The sequence below is a fragment of the Drosophila takahashii genome, chromosome X, assembly GCF_030179915.1.
Source record: "Drosophila takahashii strain IR98-3 E-12201 chromosome X, DtakHiC1v2, whole genome shotgun sequence".
NCBI lineage: Eukaryota > Metazoa > Arthropoda > Insecta > Diptera > Drosophilidae > Drosophila > Drosophila takahashii.
The window spans coordinates 19,900,314-19,922,685 of NC_091683.1; the positions used below are offsets into that span (position 1 = coordinate 19,900,314).

The 22,372-nt window shown below is 40.7% G+C and overlaps 1 protein-coding gene across 2 annotated transcripts in view; it reads left to right on the forward strand.

The window, feature by feature from the left end:
* LOC108057266 (uncharacterized) overlaps window positions 1-22,372 on the forward strand; it is a 45,135-nt gene that overhangs the window by 18,499 nt on the left and 4,264 nt on the right. The window contains exons 4-13 of one of the 2 annotated variants that reach the window (XM_070218604.1): window positions 4,607-4,908; window positions 5,053-5,232; window positions 5,588-6,377; window positions 10,027-10,841; window positions 11,256-11,419; window positions 12,420-12,990; window positions 15,851-15,972; window positions 16,056-16,130; window positions 16,895-17,049; window positions 21,787-21,878. In XM_070218604.1, coding sequence (XP_070074705.1) covers window positions 4,780-4,908; window positions 5,053-5,232; window positions 5,588-6,377; window positions 10,027-10,841; window positions 11,256-11,419; window positions 12,420-12,990; window positions 15,851-15,972; window positions 16,056-16,130; window positions 16,895-17,049; window positions 21,787-21,878 — 3,093 coding nt within the window. In that variant the 5' untranslated portion in view covers window positions 4,607-4,779. The remainder of the gene's footprint in view (window positions 1-4,606; window positions 4,909-5,052; window positions 5,233-5,587; window positions 6,378-10,026; window positions 10,842-11,255; window positions 11,420-12,419; window positions 12,991-15,850; window positions 15,973-16,055; window positions 16,131-16,894; window positions 17,050-21,786; window positions 21,879-22,372) is intronic. The other variant, XM_017141444.3, reaches the window with a different exon arrangement.

Here is a 22,372-nt window from a genome sequence, read left to right on the forward strand (position 1 = left end):
GGGCTTGCGAATGGACGAAAGTCAAGTGATCCATGTTGAAAAATATCAGAAAAATACTTAAGTTATACATCAGATGCACAGAACATTTTAAACATTTCTTATAAAAACGCATGCAAAAATATAAAATGTATTGTACGTTCAGGTTAGGCATTTGTTTCCTTTTTTAATTTTCACTCTGTAAGTTTATTTAAAAAACTATATTTTTTTACCAGTGTAAAAGTTTAAAAAAAAGTTGTCAGACCTCTAGTGTTGTGCACACACACTCGCAATATTCAAGTGCTGCGGAATGGTTGAAAGTCAGTGGGAAAAAATGAAGAGAGCTTGTTTATTTGCCTCTAGAATTGATTGACAAACCGTGAAATTATTTAGGGAAATGTATATTTAAAGAACTGCAGTTGAGTATGTCAATGAACTGTTGGCTTTTGCCTTTCCATTTCCATTTAACTATTTGCTTTTATTGGAGTCCCTTAAAAAATAGTTTTCTTTAAATATATTCCAGGATATTTATTTAGGTAGTTCTTCATAATAATTTAAAAAAGTATCTTGGATGCTCTGTGATTTAATCTATCATTAAATCCATACCCATCCAATATTATATTTCCATTTAAATTTCGAGAAATATGTTAACCATTGAACGTTGCATTTGCATTGACCTTAGGCGTGGGTCTTCACTTACCAGCAAGACCCACAATCACCATCACCTCGCTTTGGCCCTGAATGTGACTGGTACTTAACCTCCAAAAAGCGGCAGCTGCAATATCTTGGCGCCACCTCAGCCATCGTTTCATATGACTGCCCTTGCTCTGGGAGCCCTCAATTCGTTCGCATCTCACCCTGTTTTCGACCCCCTTTGGCGTGTTTTCAGCCCCTTCTACGCCTCCTTCTCTGGCCGCAGGCTGTGGCTCATTTGGCGTTTTGTAGCATACCTATTTGGGCAAGCAATAAATTCACCCACATATGCATACAACTGAGGATAACACAGTACTATATAAGGTTTTCTGAGAGAATATATTACACTTTTATACATTTTTGAATTTTAGATTTAATAACTATTTAACACTGTGCTGGTAAAATAAATGTAGCTCTTTAGAATAATCGTGCAACACAAATTATTACTAATAACAAGTAAACTCTTTAGTATTATTTTAAAACCCAGTTTTAACATAGCAAAAGTGTATTTTAAAAATGGTTTGAAGAGTAAAAAAGTAATTATATTTTCAATTTCTAGTATATTTGTATTTTCCCAGACCATGTACAAATTGGCAGCACACGTATTCAATTAAGATCTGAAGTTGCATTTGTTGTGGTTTGGTTATTTGGCTTTGCAAATTAGATATATAACTTTTTACAGAACTAAAAAAGTTTTTATTGGTGAAATGAATAATTGTTACATACTTTGGTACCATGTGCAACTAATATTTTTACCGCACCTGTATGCACGAACAAAAAGGTTTTTTGAAATATAACTTTTTACATTTCTGTGAAATGACTAATTGTTGAATATTGTGCCATGTGCCACTAATATTTTAACCGCAACTGTAGGCAACAACAAAAAGATAGATGGGTGAGAAAGCGGACAAAAATTGGGGCCAAGTTGCCTTTTTGGCTCAATAAACTCTTGTAGCCATATATGTAGGTATGTCCTTGTGCCTTCAACTCCATGTTAATTTAATATATGAATGACTGAATAAACCATAAGACAGAGAATAATATGTTGCTGCCGAGGCTTCACTTAAATCTTCTCCGTCGTTTGTGGCGAATTTACATTTGGTTTGCTAATTAAAAAGGCTGCAGGGACGAATGTATGGGATCCTGGGATTCTAGGCCAAAGAGGCGGGACGCTACGGCATGTAAGGTATGCTCATATTTTTTGAAACGCTGTCCTTGTTTCCGTACAATCATCTGAGGACACTAAACGCTTTTGCAAAACCCCCAAGCCGACCCCCTTATAGCAGTGCTTTGTACAGAGAAAAAAGAAAGATATAGGTACCAGATCTATGAAAATAGATATTTAAAAAATCTCCAATTGATTTGCTATTGAGATTACAGCAAAGTGATGTTCTTTTTAGTGGCATATCCATATTCAATTGGACCAACTGCATCACAGTTAATGCATTTTTCTCTCTCTGCACCCACCTACACTCCCCCAAAGAGCAATTCACTGTGTCCGCAACTTTTTAATAAGCCCGACGCGAGAGTCTGGGCCAGGTTCCCACTTGACATGGTTGAGCTGGGGACTTGACGAAAGAGGCTAACTTTTTTCTCGTTGTTTTACAGCCCAGAATGTTTGAGTGAAAAAAATGGGAAAAATGAAAAGGGAAAAGGGGGTGCTTGGCTCCCGCCGACGCCTCGCAAATTGCCCAAGGGGGGCTTTTTCGGGGGCTTCTGACCCCCCGCCCGCTAAAACTTTTCCCACTGCAAATTGGCAGCAAATTCGAGCTGCAGTGGAAAATTAGAGGGCATTATGGTTATTCGTTATTATAGCCCGGCAGCGGTTAGATCAAACGCTTTCATAAAGCGGATTAGGTTAGGAAATCCCCTCATTAAAGAAGCGAATACTTGCCAAGCCCCCGCCACCCCAAACACTCAAAACATTTTAGCTAGATTATTTCCGACCAAAAATCATAGTGAAATAAAATGGTTAAGTGGACATTATGTCAATCGTTAATGGCAAAATAGATTTTATAAATATTAAACCAACATTTAATTAAATTCCAATGAATTGCTCATTATATGAATACAATATTTCCTTTTTTGGCAATGCACTTTTTCAAGTGTGTTTGCGTTTCGAGTGGCTTATAATTTGTTGCGTTGCAATTAATTGCGGTTCGCGTCCGATGACCTCTTCGTGGAAGGGAATCTTGGGCTTGGCATTATAGTCTAGAGTCTAGACTGCACTGGACACGCCCACAAAGCCAACAAAGCATAATGGTCACGCCCAGAAAAGTGAGGCAACTTGTTGAGTCAACCGAGGGGGAATGATAACGATTTCGCCCCTGTCAAAGATTGTGGTGACGCTTTATAGTGCAACTAATGCACCTTATAAATATGTCTGGCATCTTCTTGATATATTATTTGTACTTTGCTTTATATTATCGAAAACCATTTTTGACCAAGTTACAGAAAAAAAAACAAAAGAAAAAAATTTAAATTTTTACCGAAAACACAGATCCCAATTTTCCACAAAAAAAAATCGTTTTTTGGCCGCAGCAATAGAAATATTGATCCAAATATGGATTGTCATACCTTTCTGAACTCGTTATTAAATTTCCAATCAATTGGCATTTAAACCTGGACATTTTATTTCTTAAGATCACCCGGAAAGTGTCATGGATTTATTTATTATTTTGTTATCTGTTCAAAACAGTATATATTTTTGGTGTCAGACCATTTTTGGCCAAGTTACAGCAAGAAAACAAAAAAAAGTTCACATTTTTGTCAAAAACCGAATTTTTTTTCTCTAAAACAATTTTGGAAAGCTTTACCTAAACAACTAATATAAATTGTATACTTAAGTTTAAACAAATTCTAAAATCGGTAACGCATTGAATTTCGCTAAAGTTGCAAAGAGAACATTTTTTCGTTTCCGTTTTTATTTTTCTGTGACGCACATCTGCACCTCATTTACATGCCCGATGGGGGCTGCTTTTTTTTTGTTATACAGAAGTGGCGGCGGGTTTAGTCCATTTGCAGTGCATAAAAGTTGAATAAGTTGTTTGGTGTCCAGTCCGAAAAAACCGCCATTAAAATAACTTTTTGTCCCATGTTTTTTCGTGTACATCTCGAGATGGGGGTATATATATTTCTTCCGGGCCAACATACATACATACATATATATATATGTTGGAGTGACACCTCCAACGTCAACAACTTCAACATCAGTTTTGCGAGGCGCGGCGGTCTGATAACTTTTCAAATTTAGCCGCTTGGAAAAAGTGTGTGAAGAGGCTCGAGGAGGAAAAGCCCGAGATGAAGGAGAACTTGAATGGGAGTTGGAAAATGGGGATGAGGGATGATGGGGCGAAGGGGTGCCGAAAAGTATGCTAAGTATTTTGACGGAACCCCCCACCCCATTTTCCACCCACTCACTTACCCTTGAGTTGCGCTTGAAAGAAGTTCGCTTTCAATTAAAGTTCAACAACTGAGAAAACTTGGGTATTGGCCTTAATCTTAATCACAGCGACCCTATAAAAGGTATGGATGCGATTGCTGAATGAATGTTTATACAAAAAGAACTGGATTTCTGTCAACTAAAATGGCTTTCATTCATTTCTGGGCCATATTGTGGGTCGCAAAGCTTTGAAGATTAACATTTTTACAATATATATTTCCATTTAAATAAGAATAATTTTTAAGCTGGAAGTTGGAAAGAAACTTTGTATTCAAAAGAGGGTTTTATTTAGATTCAAATTTCTCTCTCAAGGTACTTTTCCTATGTCTTCAAGTTCGAATTTATTTTTTAGTGTCCACTTCGCAAAGAAGATTTCTATGACTTCACAGATCTGTAGAGGATGAGTCCAGATTGAGATGACTAAACCAAATATTTAATTTTCATTTATTATATTTTCTATAATTTATTTTTATGTTCGCCCACTGCTATTGCCAGCTCTCTCGCTCTCGCTGTCCCACTCTAACCTTGATGCCTGTTCTCTTCTTGCATGTTACTTGGTTTGCGACGTCGACGGACCAAAAAAAAAAAGTTTTTTCATTGAAGAAGGAAAAAATCAAAAAAAAAATCAGAAGAGAAAGTGAGAAAGAAAAGAGAGTGGTAGAGGAGCCATGGATACCAAGTTGGAGGCTCGTGGCCAGTTTCCGGCCTCGTTCCCCGACACGTTTAAGAACTTCTTTGCAATGATGAACGAGGACGAGGATCATGTGGGGCTGTTTGCCAATCTGCTGGAGGATAAGGTAGCTCCTGAGCCCCTGAGACCCCCCACCGCCCTTTGGATGACTGTCCGCCTGCTCGCATGCTCCTTAAGAATGTGACAAACACTAAAAAGTTAATCGCAATATTCCCTTTTTTTTTTGTGATTTTTTGGTGTTTTCTTCCAGGTGATTCCGCGCCAAAACAGCCCCGTTCAGCCGCAGCGGCAGAGGTACGGCGGCAGCATGCGGAGTCACAGTGGCGGCGATCGCAACGATCGAAGGGGTCGCGCCGAACGGCAGTATCAGCAGCATCAGCAGCAGATCCAGCAACAGCAGCAGCAACAACAGCAGCAGAATGCCCAGCAGGTGAGATATTACATATGAGATATATGATATGAATTAGGCATTGTACAAACAAATTTTGAGTTTAATTTAAATATAGTTTTATATATTTGTAGTCGAGCTTCTGTAACTTCAATTTGAAATGGTGACCTTAAACTATACATTGCCAATACAATTTTTAAAATTTCCTTACTTTAAAACATTATTTTCTAAGAATAACTACAATATACTTATTTTGTATGGCTAATTTCTAATTGTGATTAAAAAGTAAAACAGAACAGTCAGTCTAAGAGGAAGATTTAAATTAAGCAGTGACAATTTTATTATTTCGATTTACAGTTTTGAGTAAATATTTGTGTTTTTATTGATTAATTTGCAGCAGCGAGCCTTTCAGCCGCGCGGTCGCAGTGGCAGTGGCAGCAGCATCGACCTTTATGCCAGCCGAAATGTAGGTTTCGTCAACACCGCCACCACCAGCCGGGTCAATTCGTTGCGCAGGAATCGCTCGCGAGGATCGCTGACCCTGAGCAGCAATGGGCTAAATGCTTTGGGCTTGGGACCCGTCACCCTGGCACCAAATGTCAGTTCAAGCAGCAGCGGCAGTGTCCTCGACTTGACCCTGCCACCCGGCAATGCAGCAGGAGGATCCTTAGGAGCAGGAGGATCAGGAGGATCTGTAGTTGCAGGAGGAAGTGGGCCGAATATGTATGCATCCCCCTCGAAATCGAACCTCAAGTCGGCCTTGAAGTCAACCAGTGCCACTGTGGATCGCGGATGTGCCATCTTGCTTGGCAGCGACATCAAGATCTGTTGTCTGCACGATGAACACACCATAAATGGCCGCCAGCACCTTCAGCAGCAGCTCCAGCAGCAACAGATGAGCTCTGGTCAGAAGAAGCACGTGACCCTGGCCTGTTGCGAGTGCGTTTGCGGCAATGGCCAAGCTTCACGTTCCGGACCCGATGGCGAGGACAACGGTGGGGTGAACTATATGCGAGGATACGTCGCAGGATACCAGTTGCCGCAAACTCCCAAGGGCAAGCCCATCGACAAGTCGAGCACCTTCACATCCGCCGAGGTGGCGGCCTCGAAGAACAAGGATCTGCAGGAGCGCCAGGAGCGGCAGGAGAAGCGTGGATCGGTCATTCTCGAGAGGGCCTTTGATTTCGGTGAGTATTTAAGGGAAATAATAAAAACTTTATAAAGGGATTGGTTGGGAATAAGTCTTAAGCTTAGTTTTAAATTTCAAATTAAATTAAATTAGTGTGGAAAAATGTTTTTGAAAGAAATTTTTTGAGAAAAAGTAAAAGTACTAAAGTAAACATTTCCAAACTTGTTAAAGACTCCAACAGGATAAGCCACACTTTAAAGTTTAAACTCAAAGCGCTTTAGATGGCCCTAATTTTACCTTGATTAAGTATCCGCCCTGCAGTCCGCCGTTTTATCACTTGACAGTGTTGTAAAGCGCAATTAAAAGCGCACGCAATGTGGACGTTTTTTTTCACAGCGGAAAAAAGGAAATCTCGGCCATCTGGATTATCGCAACGGAAATGCAGGCGCTGCAGGGGCTGGCGCTTGATTAGGGAATTAGTCAACAGTTACTGGGCAGGGGTTGACTTTATCCTTTCCCCAAGAAGGAGGACCCAACCGAACTGCCACGAAGTGCGGAAGTCGGAAGTGCGTGCCATGGGCGGTGGCCCCAATTGCAGAACGAGCTGATGGCTGATGCCTGTTTGCATGCTGCACGGCCATCGGCTGGCAGGTTAATTAAGACCACCGCCTGGACTTGTTTTCCGGGCACAAAGTGACACTTTACGGCGACAATGACATGGGGCATACTCCGTTCTCCGGTCTCTGGTCTCTCGTCTCCAGACTTCGTACTCCAGTCTCCATGCTCCAGACTTCAGCTGACAGAGCTAACGAGAGCAGATAGCAGCTCCAGGTCCCTACGCTTTGCCACCGTTGTGGCTGCCACATTGATGCAATTGCGGCTGTTTTGTGGCACCTGACAACAAGTCAAGGGACAAGTCGCTTGATGTCCCTTCAAAGCACTTAGCACCGGACGCCCATTACACTAGCTTACACGTTTTGACCTTTATCTTGCATTGAAATGCTTGTTTGTTTTTTCTTTTAGTTACTTTTTAAATTGCCATGGTTTTCTAAGTATTCAGACATTTTTATAAAAATATTTTTCCCGTGAGCCAGTGCTGCCTAACTAAACAGTTTTCATAGATGTTGGCCCCAGGTAATGACAGGGAATAATGTTAAACAAACGTTGGCCAAGTTGTCCTCCTTTTTGGACAGCTTTTCAACTTAATTCAGTTGGGAATCAGCTTAGTGCATTAGCTTTCGGTACTTGACTTGAAAAAGTGATTTAATTTAAGCCGAAAATTGTATTAGGCAAACTCTAACAATGGCTTTTTGTGTGTGTGTGCGACACGAGAATTTAGTAAACTACGGATATTGGGAAAATAAAAAACCTCTTTGGGTAAACGCGCTTTAAATTCGCTTTAAATAATAAAACGGATAAGTCAAGGCCGCACCAAAGAGCCAGCAAACAGGAGCCGGAAGGGAGCCCAAAAACGAAAATTAAACATCAACTTAAAAAGTGGCAAATGAAGAGTATAAAGCGAAAAAGGTCCGACATTTACCCGCTGCTCGTCCTGAGTCCTTTTCCATTTTTCCTCATCCCTTCATTTTTCTTTTTTTTTTTTGGTTGTTTTGAGGAAGAAAGGGAGGCGGGTGACATTGACGGGTTACATGGATAATCGGCTCTTTTTCGGATGGACCCCCACGTCCATGTTTCCCGACAGGTGAAAGGATTCCAACTTAAAGATTCTTTCTGCCTTTGTCCACTTAATTGCATTTGGTAAACTGTTGAATGGAGCCGCCCGATAAAAGGGGCCGGCGACTCATTTCTATAATGGATGGGCCCCTTCATGGTGATTAATTCGAGTGAATGCGGCTGAAAAATGTTTGAACCGAAAAGAGCCTCGAACGTTATGATTAATCGGCGGGATCAAGTGAATTACTGGTTAAAATCATGCCCTCAAATGAACAAAAACAAGTGACAAATGCCCGCCGACTGTCACACTCATTAATCGAATGATTGAGCTGCATAATATAGATATAGATGCGGCAGACAATATAAATTCATCCTTAGAGATCCCATTTAATAGACTCCTCCCGGCTTCGTTTTCGGCTTCAGTTGCCAAAATTTAAATGGCGGCAGCATAATAAAATTCTTAAGCTCTGTCGACGAAGAATGTGCCACACGCTAATTAAGAGAAAGCACCCAGAAAGTTTCCTAGACAAACTCGGAGCCATGAAATTTAATCATAAATATGTTGAAAACAATTTTTATGGCCACCCATTGGACATGGCTGAACTTTCGGGGGGTGTATTCCTCCGAGAAAATTTAAAAATAATGAGAATGTAGATTGTTTGGCAATTTGTGAATTTTAAAACAAAAGTTTCGATGTCTAAAATGTGGAAATATTTTGTTTTATACCTTACTTTCGATTTGCATTTATTATTTATACTAGCTGATTGTTAATATTTAATAGACATTTTAATTTGATTTATATTTAAGTTTGCTGGTTTTACAATTACAGTGCGGATTTCAAGTTGATTTCTCCAAAAAGTCAAGGTGTAAACCTCTTGGAATCCCGACATTTGAGTGACAGGATCTCCCCAAAAGCAAATGAATATTTAATGGGTATCCGTGTGGTCGAGTCTGTTAACCTGTCATGTGTGTGGCCATATTTTTAGCGATGCTTCGGGTCTAACCGACAATTTTTATGGCGCCCACCGACGCACAAAGAGCCAAAGTTTATTAATTTTTTTTCCTTTTCGCCCAGCAACAAAAGGAAACAGCAAAGAAAACTTAAGCTTGGCTATAAACATGTAAACAGAAAAGCAAACACAAATACACACGCATACATACGCATATAGTATACAAAGTCAGTGGAAAATGTCTCGGAAAAAGTTTGCTTTTTGGGTTCTGGCAAAACATTTTCATATTTGACTTCAACTTGGGACACATAATTCCTGGCAAAGACACACACGCAGAGAGGCAGAGTGAGAGGAAGAGCGATATACAGACACCCGGGCACAGGTGCCCCAGGTGTGAACCCACCACCACCCCAATCCCAAAATGTTCCGCACTTCTTAGGTTAAAAACGTAGAGAGTATAGAGAGCAGACCCACCGGAACTGGCCACATTTGTTTTTCACCACATGGTTGCGGTTTATTTCTGTCAACTGGCCAGTGCAAAACACAATTGTCTTACTTTGTGATTGCTATTTTTACTCAAATCCTGAGATTGTGTCATTTCCCTGGTAAAGTTAGTTAGTTTTCTAATTTTGATTGAAATTCAGGAAAATACATACATATGTGTGACCTAAAGGCCCTGTGAATCTTGATTCATCTTGGACTAACTGACAAGAGTTATTGAAGAAAGCCATGGCAACATAATGAAATAAGTTAAGCAAAACCGCCAAAAAACAAATCGAGCTCAAGTTTTTTTATCGCCAGGAATTACTGTTATTTCTTAACTTAAAAATCTGAAAATAATTGTAAAAAGGTGCTTTTTAAAATACAACCCATTACAATTACGGTCCCTGGATTAAATGCTTCACATTGAACTCAATTGTTTTTATTTTGGGCTGTCTTCTTTCTCTTACTGGTCCTCCAACCAGTTCACCTTATAAAGGTATATGCATAGGTATATTTTTGTAATTTTATTTTAATGTTTTTTTTCCGTTTTTTTTTTATTTTATCCTGATTGCTGTTCGTGGTTCCGGTCTCGGTGCTCAGACGCCAGCTGCGACGAGAGTGACAGCATAAGCAGCAGCACCCAGCATCCGGTGCCCTCGCCGGCTCCCCACCAGCCGGCCTACAATGTCCTCAAGCCGATCTTGAAGCAGCCGCATCAGCAGCAGCAACAGAAGGTGATGTTGCAGCAGCAACATCAACAGGTAAATCCACAGCAGTATCAACAGGTGACCCATTCCCATCAGCAACACCAGGGGATTGCGCACCAGCAGCATCAAGTGGTGACCCATCAGCAACATCACCAGCAGCAGCAGCATCTACAGGTTGGCCACCAGCAGGTGATCCATCAGCAGCACCAACTGTCCACCCATCCGACGCACCCACAGCCCATGCAGGTGCACCCACAGGTGCAGCATCCGCCCCCTGGCGGTCATGTGGTGCACCGCCTGCTGCCCACACCGCCCACACACAGTGGCTTGGGTGCCTACCACACCCGTGAGGCGGCCTTGCAACGGGTGCAGCAGCAGAGCGGCTACTACAACCAAGGGCCCAGCACCTCGGCATCGGCCTACGGCTACAACCAGTCCATGGAGCATCAGCAGATACAGATGCAAATGCAGATGCAGCAGCAGTTGCAGTACGATCAGCACCAGGAACTGCAGTTCGAGCAACATCAGCAACATCTGCAACATCAGGTACATCAGCAGCAGCATCAGCATCAGCAGTACGCCGACGATACCGAGTTGGATTACGATACCGAGTGGGAATTGGACGAGGAGCCTGCTCCTCAGATTGTCCCGCCACTCACCACCTTCAATGATTTTGTCAACGCGGCCCAGAATCCAACTGGCAGTCGTGTAAGTATCGCTTTACAAATTAATTTATAATTCATTTGCGATTATAATTAATCTAGATTATATTTAAAAAAACAGTTTCGTATAAAATTCATAATATTACACTGACTAGATAGTTATTATACAATAAATTTCCTTAGTATTTTAAACAAAAGTCTGTATAAAATGTTTGCTGCTGCTTTAAACCCAAAACCCATGCCAACGTAAATTTGACACTTTAAATTGCAATTATAATTGGCTTGCGGTCCAATGTTTATAGTTAAATACCAACCGACACTTAAACACAAATTAATTAAACCATTAAATATTTATACTGCATTAAATTTTTATTTGCCTGTAACACAAAGTTCTTTTTCAGCGACACCGCTAACCGCTTTCAATTTGTCTGTTTATTTTTGATCACATCACAATTCATAGCAGAGTCTGAGGGCCCAGAAGTCCCCGATTTTGAACAGACGTCGCGCCTCATCGATAGCCGGAAATTTATTGCACTCGGATTATACGTACACACGGAACAGTATCGGCGGAGCTCCGATCGACCCCAACGATTTTCAACGGATTTCCCACAGCAGCAGCGCCAGGTAATTTAAGAGGATTTATAAAAATATATAGCTATTAAAATTTGCATTACTCCTCGGTATGGCCTTATACATTTTAAATGACTTTCGTCGGGTTTCCCTTTCTTTAAAAACATATTCAACATTCATTCCATTTCTAAAGAAGATTAAGCAGCAGCTTGGGGCAGAAGTCCTCGCAGAAGGCGTCCAGTCATAAACAAGAAAAAATGATAATTAAAAACTTTGCAACAATGCCCGGCAGGTGGGAAGGGAGAAGGGAAAGAAGGGCCACCCTAATTAGGTGACCCCGACCGCCTAGAGCCCTCAACATGTGACCTCTTGTCGCCTTCTTGTGGGCCAAACAACTTGCCATTGTCTTTGGCGTCCCAGGGCGACCTTGGCCCAATGGGTTGCTTTCTCGAGATGGAAGCTGCAGATTTAATGCCAAATGGCTTTTTGAAATGTTTTACGCTTTATTCCATTCACAATTCACTAGCAAATGGCTGGTGGGAGAGCTTCTGCTTCTCGGAAAAAAGCTTGCACTTTTTTCAACATTTTATTTCGAAAAGGATGCATATTTTAATTGGCTAAAAGTTTACCACATTTATGGCTTTTCGTCTGGAAAACCAGAAGTTTCAATGGAAATCTTAAAGCAAGCCTTTTCTTTGTTAGGCAATTTAAGAGCTTTTCCTAACCGCTGAATTAATAATGAACTTCAGAAAACATGATGATAATTTCGCAAACATTTATCTAAGCAAATATTTAAGCCCGTTAAGTGACCTAATTATGAGTTGAAACTCTATTTACCTTTCCTGTTTACCTGTTTGCAGGTACACAGAAAATAAGAATCGCTTTTTAATTTAGCATAACAAGTCTTAAAAATATAATTAGCAAAGGATTAGGTATTTCTAAACCCCTTTAATCTATATTTCATAGAAAATCCCCCTTTTAAGGTTCGAACTTAATAACAATTAATATTAATTACATCATCATCATTTTCTTTAATTATTCATACGTGTTTTAGGGATCGCATGTCTCTGGCCGGAGTTTTGACCTTTCAGCAGGCCATGTCCGGAGCGGTCTCACCACAATATGGCACCGTGGGCTCAATGAATCCCCAGGCTTCCGGTTCCGGTGAGAAGAAACCCGGAATGGTGGGAGCCGAGGCCATGGGTGGTGGTGGTCTACCCGGCGGATCGGCACATAATCTAAATTTGACCGTGGGCTTGGGGTTTCTCGGTGGATCAAGCACCACCTTAGCTGCTGTCGCCGAGGTGACTAGTGGACCGGATGGCAATGGCGACTCCACCGACTCCCCATCGCCGGTCTCCATGATCCCGACCAGCAAGCAGCAGCAGCAACAGCAGAAGCAGCAGCAGCTACTGCAGTTGCAGTTGCAGCAGGAGCAGCAGCTTTTGCCCACCCACTTGCCAATGCAGCGGGAACGAGGCGTGGGCGAATCCTCGGGAGCCAGCACTTCAGGCACCGTCATCGCCGATCTGGCCGCCTCCGTGGTCTTGGCCTCCCAGTCCGGAAAACCCATGACCGAGCGACAGCGCTTGAGGACCTCCAGCATGCCGGCAGAAAGTCGCAGGGTGAGTAAATAAATAAGTAAAATTAAAATTAGCTACATTTTTTAATTTTAATAAAATTTATTTATTAATCGGTGAAGGATAAATCCTTAAAGTTATTAAAAGGGTGTACTTATTTCCAGATTACACATTCTTGGTTACCATTTTTAGCGAAATACTTGAAGAATTCGCGTCTTCAATTTAAATATAATTTTCTTATTTATTAAGATTAAAAAAAAAAGACATCATGCGCTGCCTGCTTTCGAGCCAAGTGAATTATAATTTTGACAAATTATATACAAATAAGATGTATTTAAACCTAATCGGGGGATAAATAATGTTCTAAACATATTAAGTATTCGAGTCGCATTCCTGCCAAACCTTCCACAAAACTGAGCAGTCATTGAAACTATTTATTTTCGCCTAAATTTGGCAACTGCATAGTCACTCGATGCGGGAACCAGTTAAGCCAGTTCAAGGAGCAGGCTCATGGGGATTATCGCACCGACATGGGACGACAAGTAATTGAAACTCGGCCCGGGGAACAAAAGCCATTTAAGGACAGCCATTAGCACTCCACTCAGCAGTGAAATATTCTTAATAGTGGCACTAGTCCCAAGAAAAAACACCAGGAAAAAAAAACAAGAAGAAAAGCTAGATGTGTATACAAGACGAAGAAACCAAAGATTACACATGTATCTTGGAGGGGAGGGGCGCTGTGTGTAGGAATTTCTGTGGGAGTAGCTGTGTGGTTTGGGCCAAGTTTGTAGCATTCAGCATGAGTAAGCATTTGATACATGGTTCTACTTTGGCCCTCTGCTCCCGGGTCATTGGCTGCTGGCTGAGCCTCCTTTTTCGTGGGAGGGGCGGCTGCCAGGCTTATCATGTCCCGACTTCCACCTATCCCCCAGCGACCAGACCCACTTGATCCTAGTGTTTTCCTGTATCGTTTTTGGCACATTTGAAAAATCGCCATAATCAGCGGGCAAGTTAAGTGCACTCCCTCTTGACTATGCTACATTTTTGTATTTTTATTATGGCAGTCTCAGAGTTTGGAGGTATTTTGTACCTTAGAAGTAAGTTACTTAAAGACATAGTTTTGAAAATAAGTTTACCTGATATATTATCTCAAAACTAGGTAAACCAACATTTTTCATTTAAATACAAAATTAATAATTTAACCTTTTTAAATTTTGCATAATTTTTTAAATTATTTTATTTTGTTCTAAAATTAGATTTAGCTTTAATGATGGTACCCCAACTTGACCAATTTGATTATTATTTGATAAACACCCTAAGTATTATTTGTTATTATTTTTAGCTAAAAACCTAAAGAATTTGCGTCTCAAAGTAAAAAACATTTGGTCTGTAGGAAAGCGATTTTTTCACCAGGTCGTATTTATATTCTGATTATAGACTTTCTTTTTTACTAAAAACCTAAAGAATTTGCGTTTAAGGAATGACAACAATGACCTAAGATACCAACTTAGGTCACCAAATTCAATATATACTCGATGGGTATTTAAAGGTCGTGCCATCCACTTGTCCCACGTTTGTGTGTCATTAATGTGGATTTATGGCTGCGATTGTGGCAGTGGGGCCATAATCCCCTCGCTTCTTCGGCTGACTTGCAGTTGTCTAGTCGCTGTAGTCGCTGCAGCTAATGTAATTAGTTTGTGAAATTGCTCGAGCGAAAATTGTGCAACGCGTGCTGCGCGAACTACGTGCCACCTGGAATTCCTGCCACCTGCCAAAGTCGCTTGGGACTCAAAAGCGGCAAAGCGGCGAAGAAGAAAACTGGAGCAGTCGTTGGCCATTGACCCCCAGGCTTTCATCATTTCATCCGGCACAAAACTTTATATAGTTGCCCGTCTACCGTTTGTCGTCTGTCGTCTGCCGTCTCGAAATTGATTCCAATGCAAGTGTGCAAGTGTGCAAGCGCTGCTTGCAATTAAACTGAGCGAGAACCTTCAGAAAGGAATCAATGGCAAGCACGTAGATGTAGATGGCTCCCGGCCAAAGGGATTGCTATTGCGATTGGATTTGGATTCGGATTTGGCCAAGTCTGAAGTCGGGGTTGAGCATTAAATGCGGAATAGTGTCAAGTGTGCGGCACACTCGACACCGAAAAGGAGCAAACTTGTCGACTGCAGTCCCAGATCCATTCACACTTCACCTCTTCTTCGGCAAACAAAAAAAGCAAGAAAAAAAGAAGGAAAAGGAACCGGAGGGCCTAAAGCCCCCAAGGCAGCCGAAAAAGTGCAGAAACTTTTGTGCCACCATCGTGATGGCCCAAAAGGCCAACCGCAAATATGTGTGTGAGTGAGTGTGGGTTTGGTAAGCCCATCGGGGGCCATCGCCCTGCAATTGGCAGGAACAGGAGCCGGGAGAATGCGACTTGGTACTTTGTACTCGGCACTTGGTACTCGCTTCGGGCTCAAAGGGACTGCAGGAGGTGTCTTAAAGCTCGGAATCCGTTCGTAAGGGCTTTATTCACACCTTATTGGACTGCTTAAATGAAATCAAACATTGGCAGTCGGTCCGATTGGGTATTTTGTGCCAGGGCATTTATTTATTTGGCCCCCAAATACTTTTCATCAAGGCTTAGTATTTCTTTTTTTCGGTCTATTTTTATTACAAGTTGTTTAAATATGTATGACCGGATTTATTGACTTTCAAGTACGCTCACACGGTTTTTATTAAAAAGTCATCGGTGCGTATGCGTAATATTTATATGTACGTTATTACGTATACGCTGTAGAGTAAAAGCAAACATTGCCTTCGCTCTATTTTTTTTTAATTTTGTTCTTGCCATTTTAGTTAATTCATATTTTTTTTGGACGAGCTGTATCTGAAATGTTTTTAATTTTAACATTTTTTCCAGCCCCGCCTGGCGGAGATGCGACGCTCGGCCATCCATGCCGGTGATCCGGACATGACATACTACCGTCTGCGTAGCTTCAGCATCACTTCGCATGGCATCTGCAACCTGGGCGATTCCCTAAGGTAAGTTCTTAAAGCCCCGACGCTCTCGTTTTTCCCAGCCTCTGCCATTGTGTGTTTCGTTTTTCACTTCTTTTCGGAAACAGAAGCCGCAGGTCACGTTCGATCAATTCCGTGACTTCCACGGGTACTTCAAACAGCGGCGTGGATCGACACAATAGGTGAGTTCAGTGGTTCATTGGCTCAATGTTCGGTGAACAAAAGTGGCTGCTGGCTGCTGGCTGGCAATAAATTGTTTATGAAATGACAGTTCACATGGCGACAACAATGCGGCGCGTACGCCATTTTCACGTCTATATAGTCTGACTAATTTCATACAATTTCCACACCAAACAATTTCCGCTGCCATTAACAACGGAGCAGTTTGGAGTGTGGGGAGCCAAAGATGAAGATGAGTCGTAACAATGGCGAGGCGTTTTCCATCTCATTGTCAAAGGAAATGTCGGCATCCTTGTACAGTGAAACACTTTGTTGTATTTGCGTAGAATTTTCAATGTTGAGTTATTGATAGGTAAACGTTTGATTTCACACCTAAAGGAAGAACAAACGATTATAATTTTAATATGAAAATATTTTTTATGAAATACAAAAAATGATTAAATTAAACTTCCTACCGTGATTTTAATATTGTCCAATTAAATCATGTAATTAAAAATGTTTTGAATTATATATTTGTAGATTATTATATATTGAGCTTTTGTATTTTATTTAATTTTAGTAGATAATATAATTTATTTTAGTATACATTTTTATTAATTAACAAACCTGAAAATACTGAAAAGGTTTTAAAAGAAGCAACAGAGATATATGTTCTTATATTTAACTTCGGTTTTAAGGTAATCCTTTTTTTAAGCTTAATAAGTAAAATTGTCTCACTGTGCCGCGGCCTTTTCGCTTATGATTGTTATTGCCTGTATCTTCGTAGCAACGCATCGGGGGCATCGGGCGAAGTCATCGACGGGGATCCCAATGTGCCCGCCTACAAAATTGCCATGCTCGGCGGCTCCGGAGTGGGCAAAACCACACTGACTTACCAATTCACCACTTCCGATTACATTTGCGCATACGACCTGAGTCTCGGTAAGTCATCATCGTCATCATCATCGGCATTCGTTATTTATCAATCACGTTTTCTAATTGGCAATTTTTGATTTGGCAATGTAAAAACTATTCTTATCTCAGGCCTGCCACCGAAGTCGTCACCGCCAATCGAAAGTTCACTTTCAATATCACACGATATAACTTTCTGTTGGATTTTAAGTCTGCACTAATGTACAGTCCGCATAACCGAATATACCAAATAGCGTATTTAATTTCTCAATCTCCTAAGCGAATGTAGATAACTTGTTTATTTTGTAGATATTTGTACATATAAATTGCACATAATTAATTTGTAGCATTTAATACGGAGTTCATAAAATAATACAAGTTGGTAGTTTGTCAGGTTTTGATGAATGAACCTTTATTATCACGTTTTGAAACACTTATAGAAATTTTTATAATAATAGATTAATACACTGAACTTTTTTTGAAAGACATTTACCTTTTAGTATTCCATGGGGTTCAACAATAACAAGGATGTTTGTGGGGAGACGGGAGAACCTATAGTTTAGGGAAATCCCCAAATTTATTCTCGTCCAGGCACATGTTAGGCAAAGTAATTGAAAACGAAGTCGCTCCTTCACTTCTGTGAAATTCCCCCTGCTTCCCCGCACTGTGCGGCTTTTAATCAAACACATTTGCATTTTAATTATGGCACAAAGTCATAAAATATGAAAAGCGCCAGCGCTAATTTCATTAACTTTCGCGACCATATCACCGGATCTGGAGTGTGGGAAGAGCTAGAGAATATGGGCATGCTGGTTGCTGGGTAGCTGGATTGCTGGTTCTGGTTGCCACCAGCCCACTTTGATAACCGCTTTGGAGCTTTTAAGTGGATTTCCAGAGTGAATTTTCCGTTTCTCGGTCAGAAAATCGCATTAGGCGCAAATAAACTGCGCTTCAGTGTAGTGTTTCTATTTCCGATGGTAAGTCAGCACTTGGAGGCAACATTTTAAACTTTAAAGCAAATGAAGGGCAATGATAAGCTATATTCCAATGTTCAGTTGCATCCAGATTTGCCTTAAAATGGCTAAGCCTTCCTTGGACACTCTGAACTCTTTTTGCATTGGTCGAACATGGACTTAATTAAATGGAGACCAAAAGATGCAGGAGACCACACCTGCCAGCGCCTTGCGTAAAGTTCTCCACACGCTGTCCTCCTCGAAGTCGAATTAATTGAATTGCAGCACTATCGAATTACCTTTTGAGCAGCGGACTTTAATGGATGGCACTGAGTTAATTACGTGTGCTATATTATATCACAACGGCTTGAGTCCTGGCCTAGGTAATCTGATCATGGCAAAAGTTGCCGAAACTCAATATATTTTATTAGCAGCAGATAATTGCAGCTGGTGCAACTGGTGGCACACGTGTGTCGCCACAACAATAGCAGTTGCGTAGGGGCTGGTCCTGATATTGGATTTCTGGGTGGATTTTAAAAGGGATTTTGGAAGAGATTTTGAAAGGGATTGCCCAGCCCACAGAGAATAAACGCAAATTGAAAGGTCTACTTAATATTGGAGAGGCCACAGAAATCGTAAGGGCGTTCAAATCTTCCATAAAAGTGTGTATGTATGTATTCCACAAAAAAAGAATTAGTTTTTGGCCGAAAATATAGATTGTCATACCATTCTGAACTCGTTATTAAATTTCCAATCGATTGGCATTTAAACATGGACATTTTAATTTTTGACATTTTTCGTAAAAAATTTTATTTTTTCAAGATCACTCGGAAACTGTCGGATTTATTTATTATTTTGTTATCTGTTCAAAACAGTATGCTTTATTGGTGTAGGACCATTTTTGGCCATTTTTTACCTTTCTGAACTCGTTATTAAATTTCCAAGCGATTGGCATTTAAACCTGGACATTTTATTTTTTTGACATAACAGAAAAAATTCATATTTTTACCAAAACTCCAGATTATCATAACCACTTTTTTCTGTGTGCTGTTGATTGCGTGATGGCCACGCCGATGTGTATGAGAATATTCGGCCTCTGTTGGCATTTGAAGCAGGATCGGGCCCGAGGGCCAAAGAAAAGCCTTTGCAGTTCACGCAGGAATTTGCTGCTCTCTGTTTTGTCGAGATAATAAAACTCTGAGTTTTAATTAGCCCAGCAGCAAAGGCGAACTTTATGACAGTTGTGTGTGTGTGTTGGTCTGTGCTCTTTTGTTTGTTAACTATTTGTGGCGAATTACCATAGATGGATTGTCCTGCAACTGTTTCCTAGTTTTTTAGTCCCTCCGATGCAGGATGACCACTGCTTGAAGCCTGCGTGTGTGCGGTTTCCTTTTTGCAGCAGCAGCGTTTCGAAATTAGAATGCTTTCCTGCAGGACACGCAAATTCCTGACCAGATTTGCGTGTGGGCGTCGTCTTAGCCATCTTTTGCTAATGGCCGCCAGCGTTGCATGACCACAAAAATCCTGGGGGCGGCGAAACTGCTTCCGACACGCCCCCGAAAGAAGATGGCAAATTTATTACATGCCATGTCCGTTTGGAGTAAATCTAAGTGGTTGTGATTTTAGAAAATAGACCAAGCCTAGCCTTAATATTAGTTGAATTTAGGCTGGGTTTTACGTAGTCAAATATATTATTAACTGATTTGCACAATTGTACTCTTATAGCAACTAAAATAATTTTGCACAATTCTATAAATAAATAGTTTATTTCCCCTATATCATGTTAATTACTTTTCTGAATAACTAAACTTGCCTTTTAACTCACTAAATAGCTCAAACACGGCTGTACCTGTTGCTCGTGTTCAAAAATAGACTACATATAAGCCAGGTGTTGCTATATCTGATTTTGCTGGGCTAAAACCGGAACTATTGAGCCTTAATAATTCCCACTAATTTCAGACAGAACACTGTCATTAGGGTCTAATAATATACACCAGAAAGACCACAGACACACGCGCTGTGAATCCTGTTTTAATCCCGCCAAAATCGCGGGGGCTGCCACAGGTTTGCAGAGTTTTGCCGCTTTCCTTTGGTTTGATTGCAGGGGCATTTGTATAATTGCATTCAAATGACTCGACACGGTTGGCTTTCGCCGCTTGTCAATTGCATGACTAATCGGCTAAGCCGCCCAAAGGACCCAGAGTCCCATTTTGTTGGGGGACGAGGGATGAGGTTACACTAGGCTTGTGGCACTCGGAGAATACGGCCAAACAGCACGTTTGCTTTTTCTATTCAATTTGTGCGGCACCGCCCACGCACGGAAAATTACTTGCAACATGCAAATTAAGCGGAGGAGTATGGGCCCTGTTTTTTTTCCCATTTCCTTTCCTTTTGTTATTTTGTCATTTAGCCACATTGGGTTGGTTGGGAATGGAAAGGGGATAGGGATGGGTATAAGGATTGGCAGATGCGGGTCGACTGGCGTCTAAATATTTGCCACAGCTGAATGCAAACAGAGTCGGACGCAAACTGCAGTCATTGTCTGCTTTTGCGACTCCTTCCCAGGTCCTTTAGTCCTTTTTTCGTACTGCTACTCCGGCCACCCGAGCTGCGCCGCCATCCTGGTCCGTGTTGGCCCGTGTCAAACTGCTGACAAAGCGTGTATTGGGCGGTGCTCATGCACTGAGAAAAATTGCCTAGTTAAAGCTAGGGAAAATCGAGTACCCAAATAAATCCTCGTGAACTTTTTATGATATATATTTTATAATTAGTTGAATGCTTACTATTTTGTTGTCCACACATTAGGTCATCTTAATAAATTTCCCTATTTTTCCATTTAAGCAATTTCCTTAGAGCAACCCATTTTTTTAATATCTCAAAAATATTTAAAGCTTTACTGACTTTTAATAATAGCATCGAAATAGAACAAAATATATAATCTGCGTTAAAAATAGTATACTATATATTTAAGCCTATATATATATTTAAGCCTTTAATCCTTTAAAGCAAGCCATATTTTTAATATCACAAGAACCTTTACCATTTTGCAGACTTTTTATAATAGCCACGAAAAAGAAAAAGTATTTTAAAATAAATATATCAATATCTATTTATACAATATTTATATATTTTTTAATTTATTTGATATTATATTTATTAATTAAATTTAAACCTACTGGCATTTTTTCGAGTTTCAAGGCATAAGTTCCTTGTTATTTTGTATGACAGTGCTGCGGTGACGTAGCACTTTCCGTGTGCACCACCGGAGAAGAAGGCTTTACGAGTCCGGGGTCCCGAGTTCCGAGTTGCGAGCTCCGAGTTCCCAGACCCGGTTCCCTGCACTCCCTGCCCTCCACTACAAGTTCACTGTCTGCCTCCTTTTCCACGTTTTATGGCTCGCTTAAAAAACGAGTCAATGTAGACAGAGAAAGGGGGAGCGTCAATTGCGACATTAACTTGCTGGGCAAATAAAATCACTTTGATTACGGTTTTATGGGCGACACGCCCCCCAAAGGTTGTCGCCGCCTCTGGTGCAATTTAATCGATTTTAGACCCTTGAAACTGCATTTAAGAACTTGTTATTTTGATTTCCCTGAAAACTCTCGGGGTGGCTTTCTTCTATTTTTTTTACAGTAGTATATAGTAGTAATATTCGCAAATGCACTTCTTGGAAAACACGCTTGAACAACGCACTCCTGCTTGGGTAGTTTGACTATACACAATCCAATTATTTCTTAGAAACCTATGTAGTAAGATTTCAAACTAAGGGAACGACTGGCAAAGGCTCTCTATTTTTTTTGTTGCCTTTTTTTAGATGATGATTATGGACAGAAGACGGTATCGGTGCTAGTCGATAACATTGAAACGGATTTGGAAATTATTGATCATCCCGCATGCGAGATGTCGGTGAGTAAGCGTAGAAATTAGTGGTTGCACCTCCCAGAAAGTAGTTGACCCAAACAAAAGCCCCTCATTTTCAGTTCAGTTCAGTTCAGACCCTTCTCATCTGGCTGGGGATTTTTCCGATTTTCCCAGTCTGGTTGAGTGGATCAGGCTGTGGGCTAAGAGCCATCTGCCTCTGACACATTTGCCAAATGTCATTAACACTTTTGTGTTTCTGCCATCACTTTAAAGAAGAAACAAAGTGATGGCGTAGGCATTTTTAAAGTATCCTGGAGTTTTCATTCAGCAGATTTCTCATTAAGAGGGAATCAAATCGGGCACTTCTCTGATTTTTTTTCAAATGCTGTTTTAATATTGGAACTCAAAAATATATACTGTTTCTACAGAAGGTTACTTTTGGGAGATGTTGCAAAGAGAATCTAATTGAACGGAGTAAATATATATATTCGGTAAATTATTCAATTGTTTTAAAATAATTATTTTGTTGACTTGAGGAG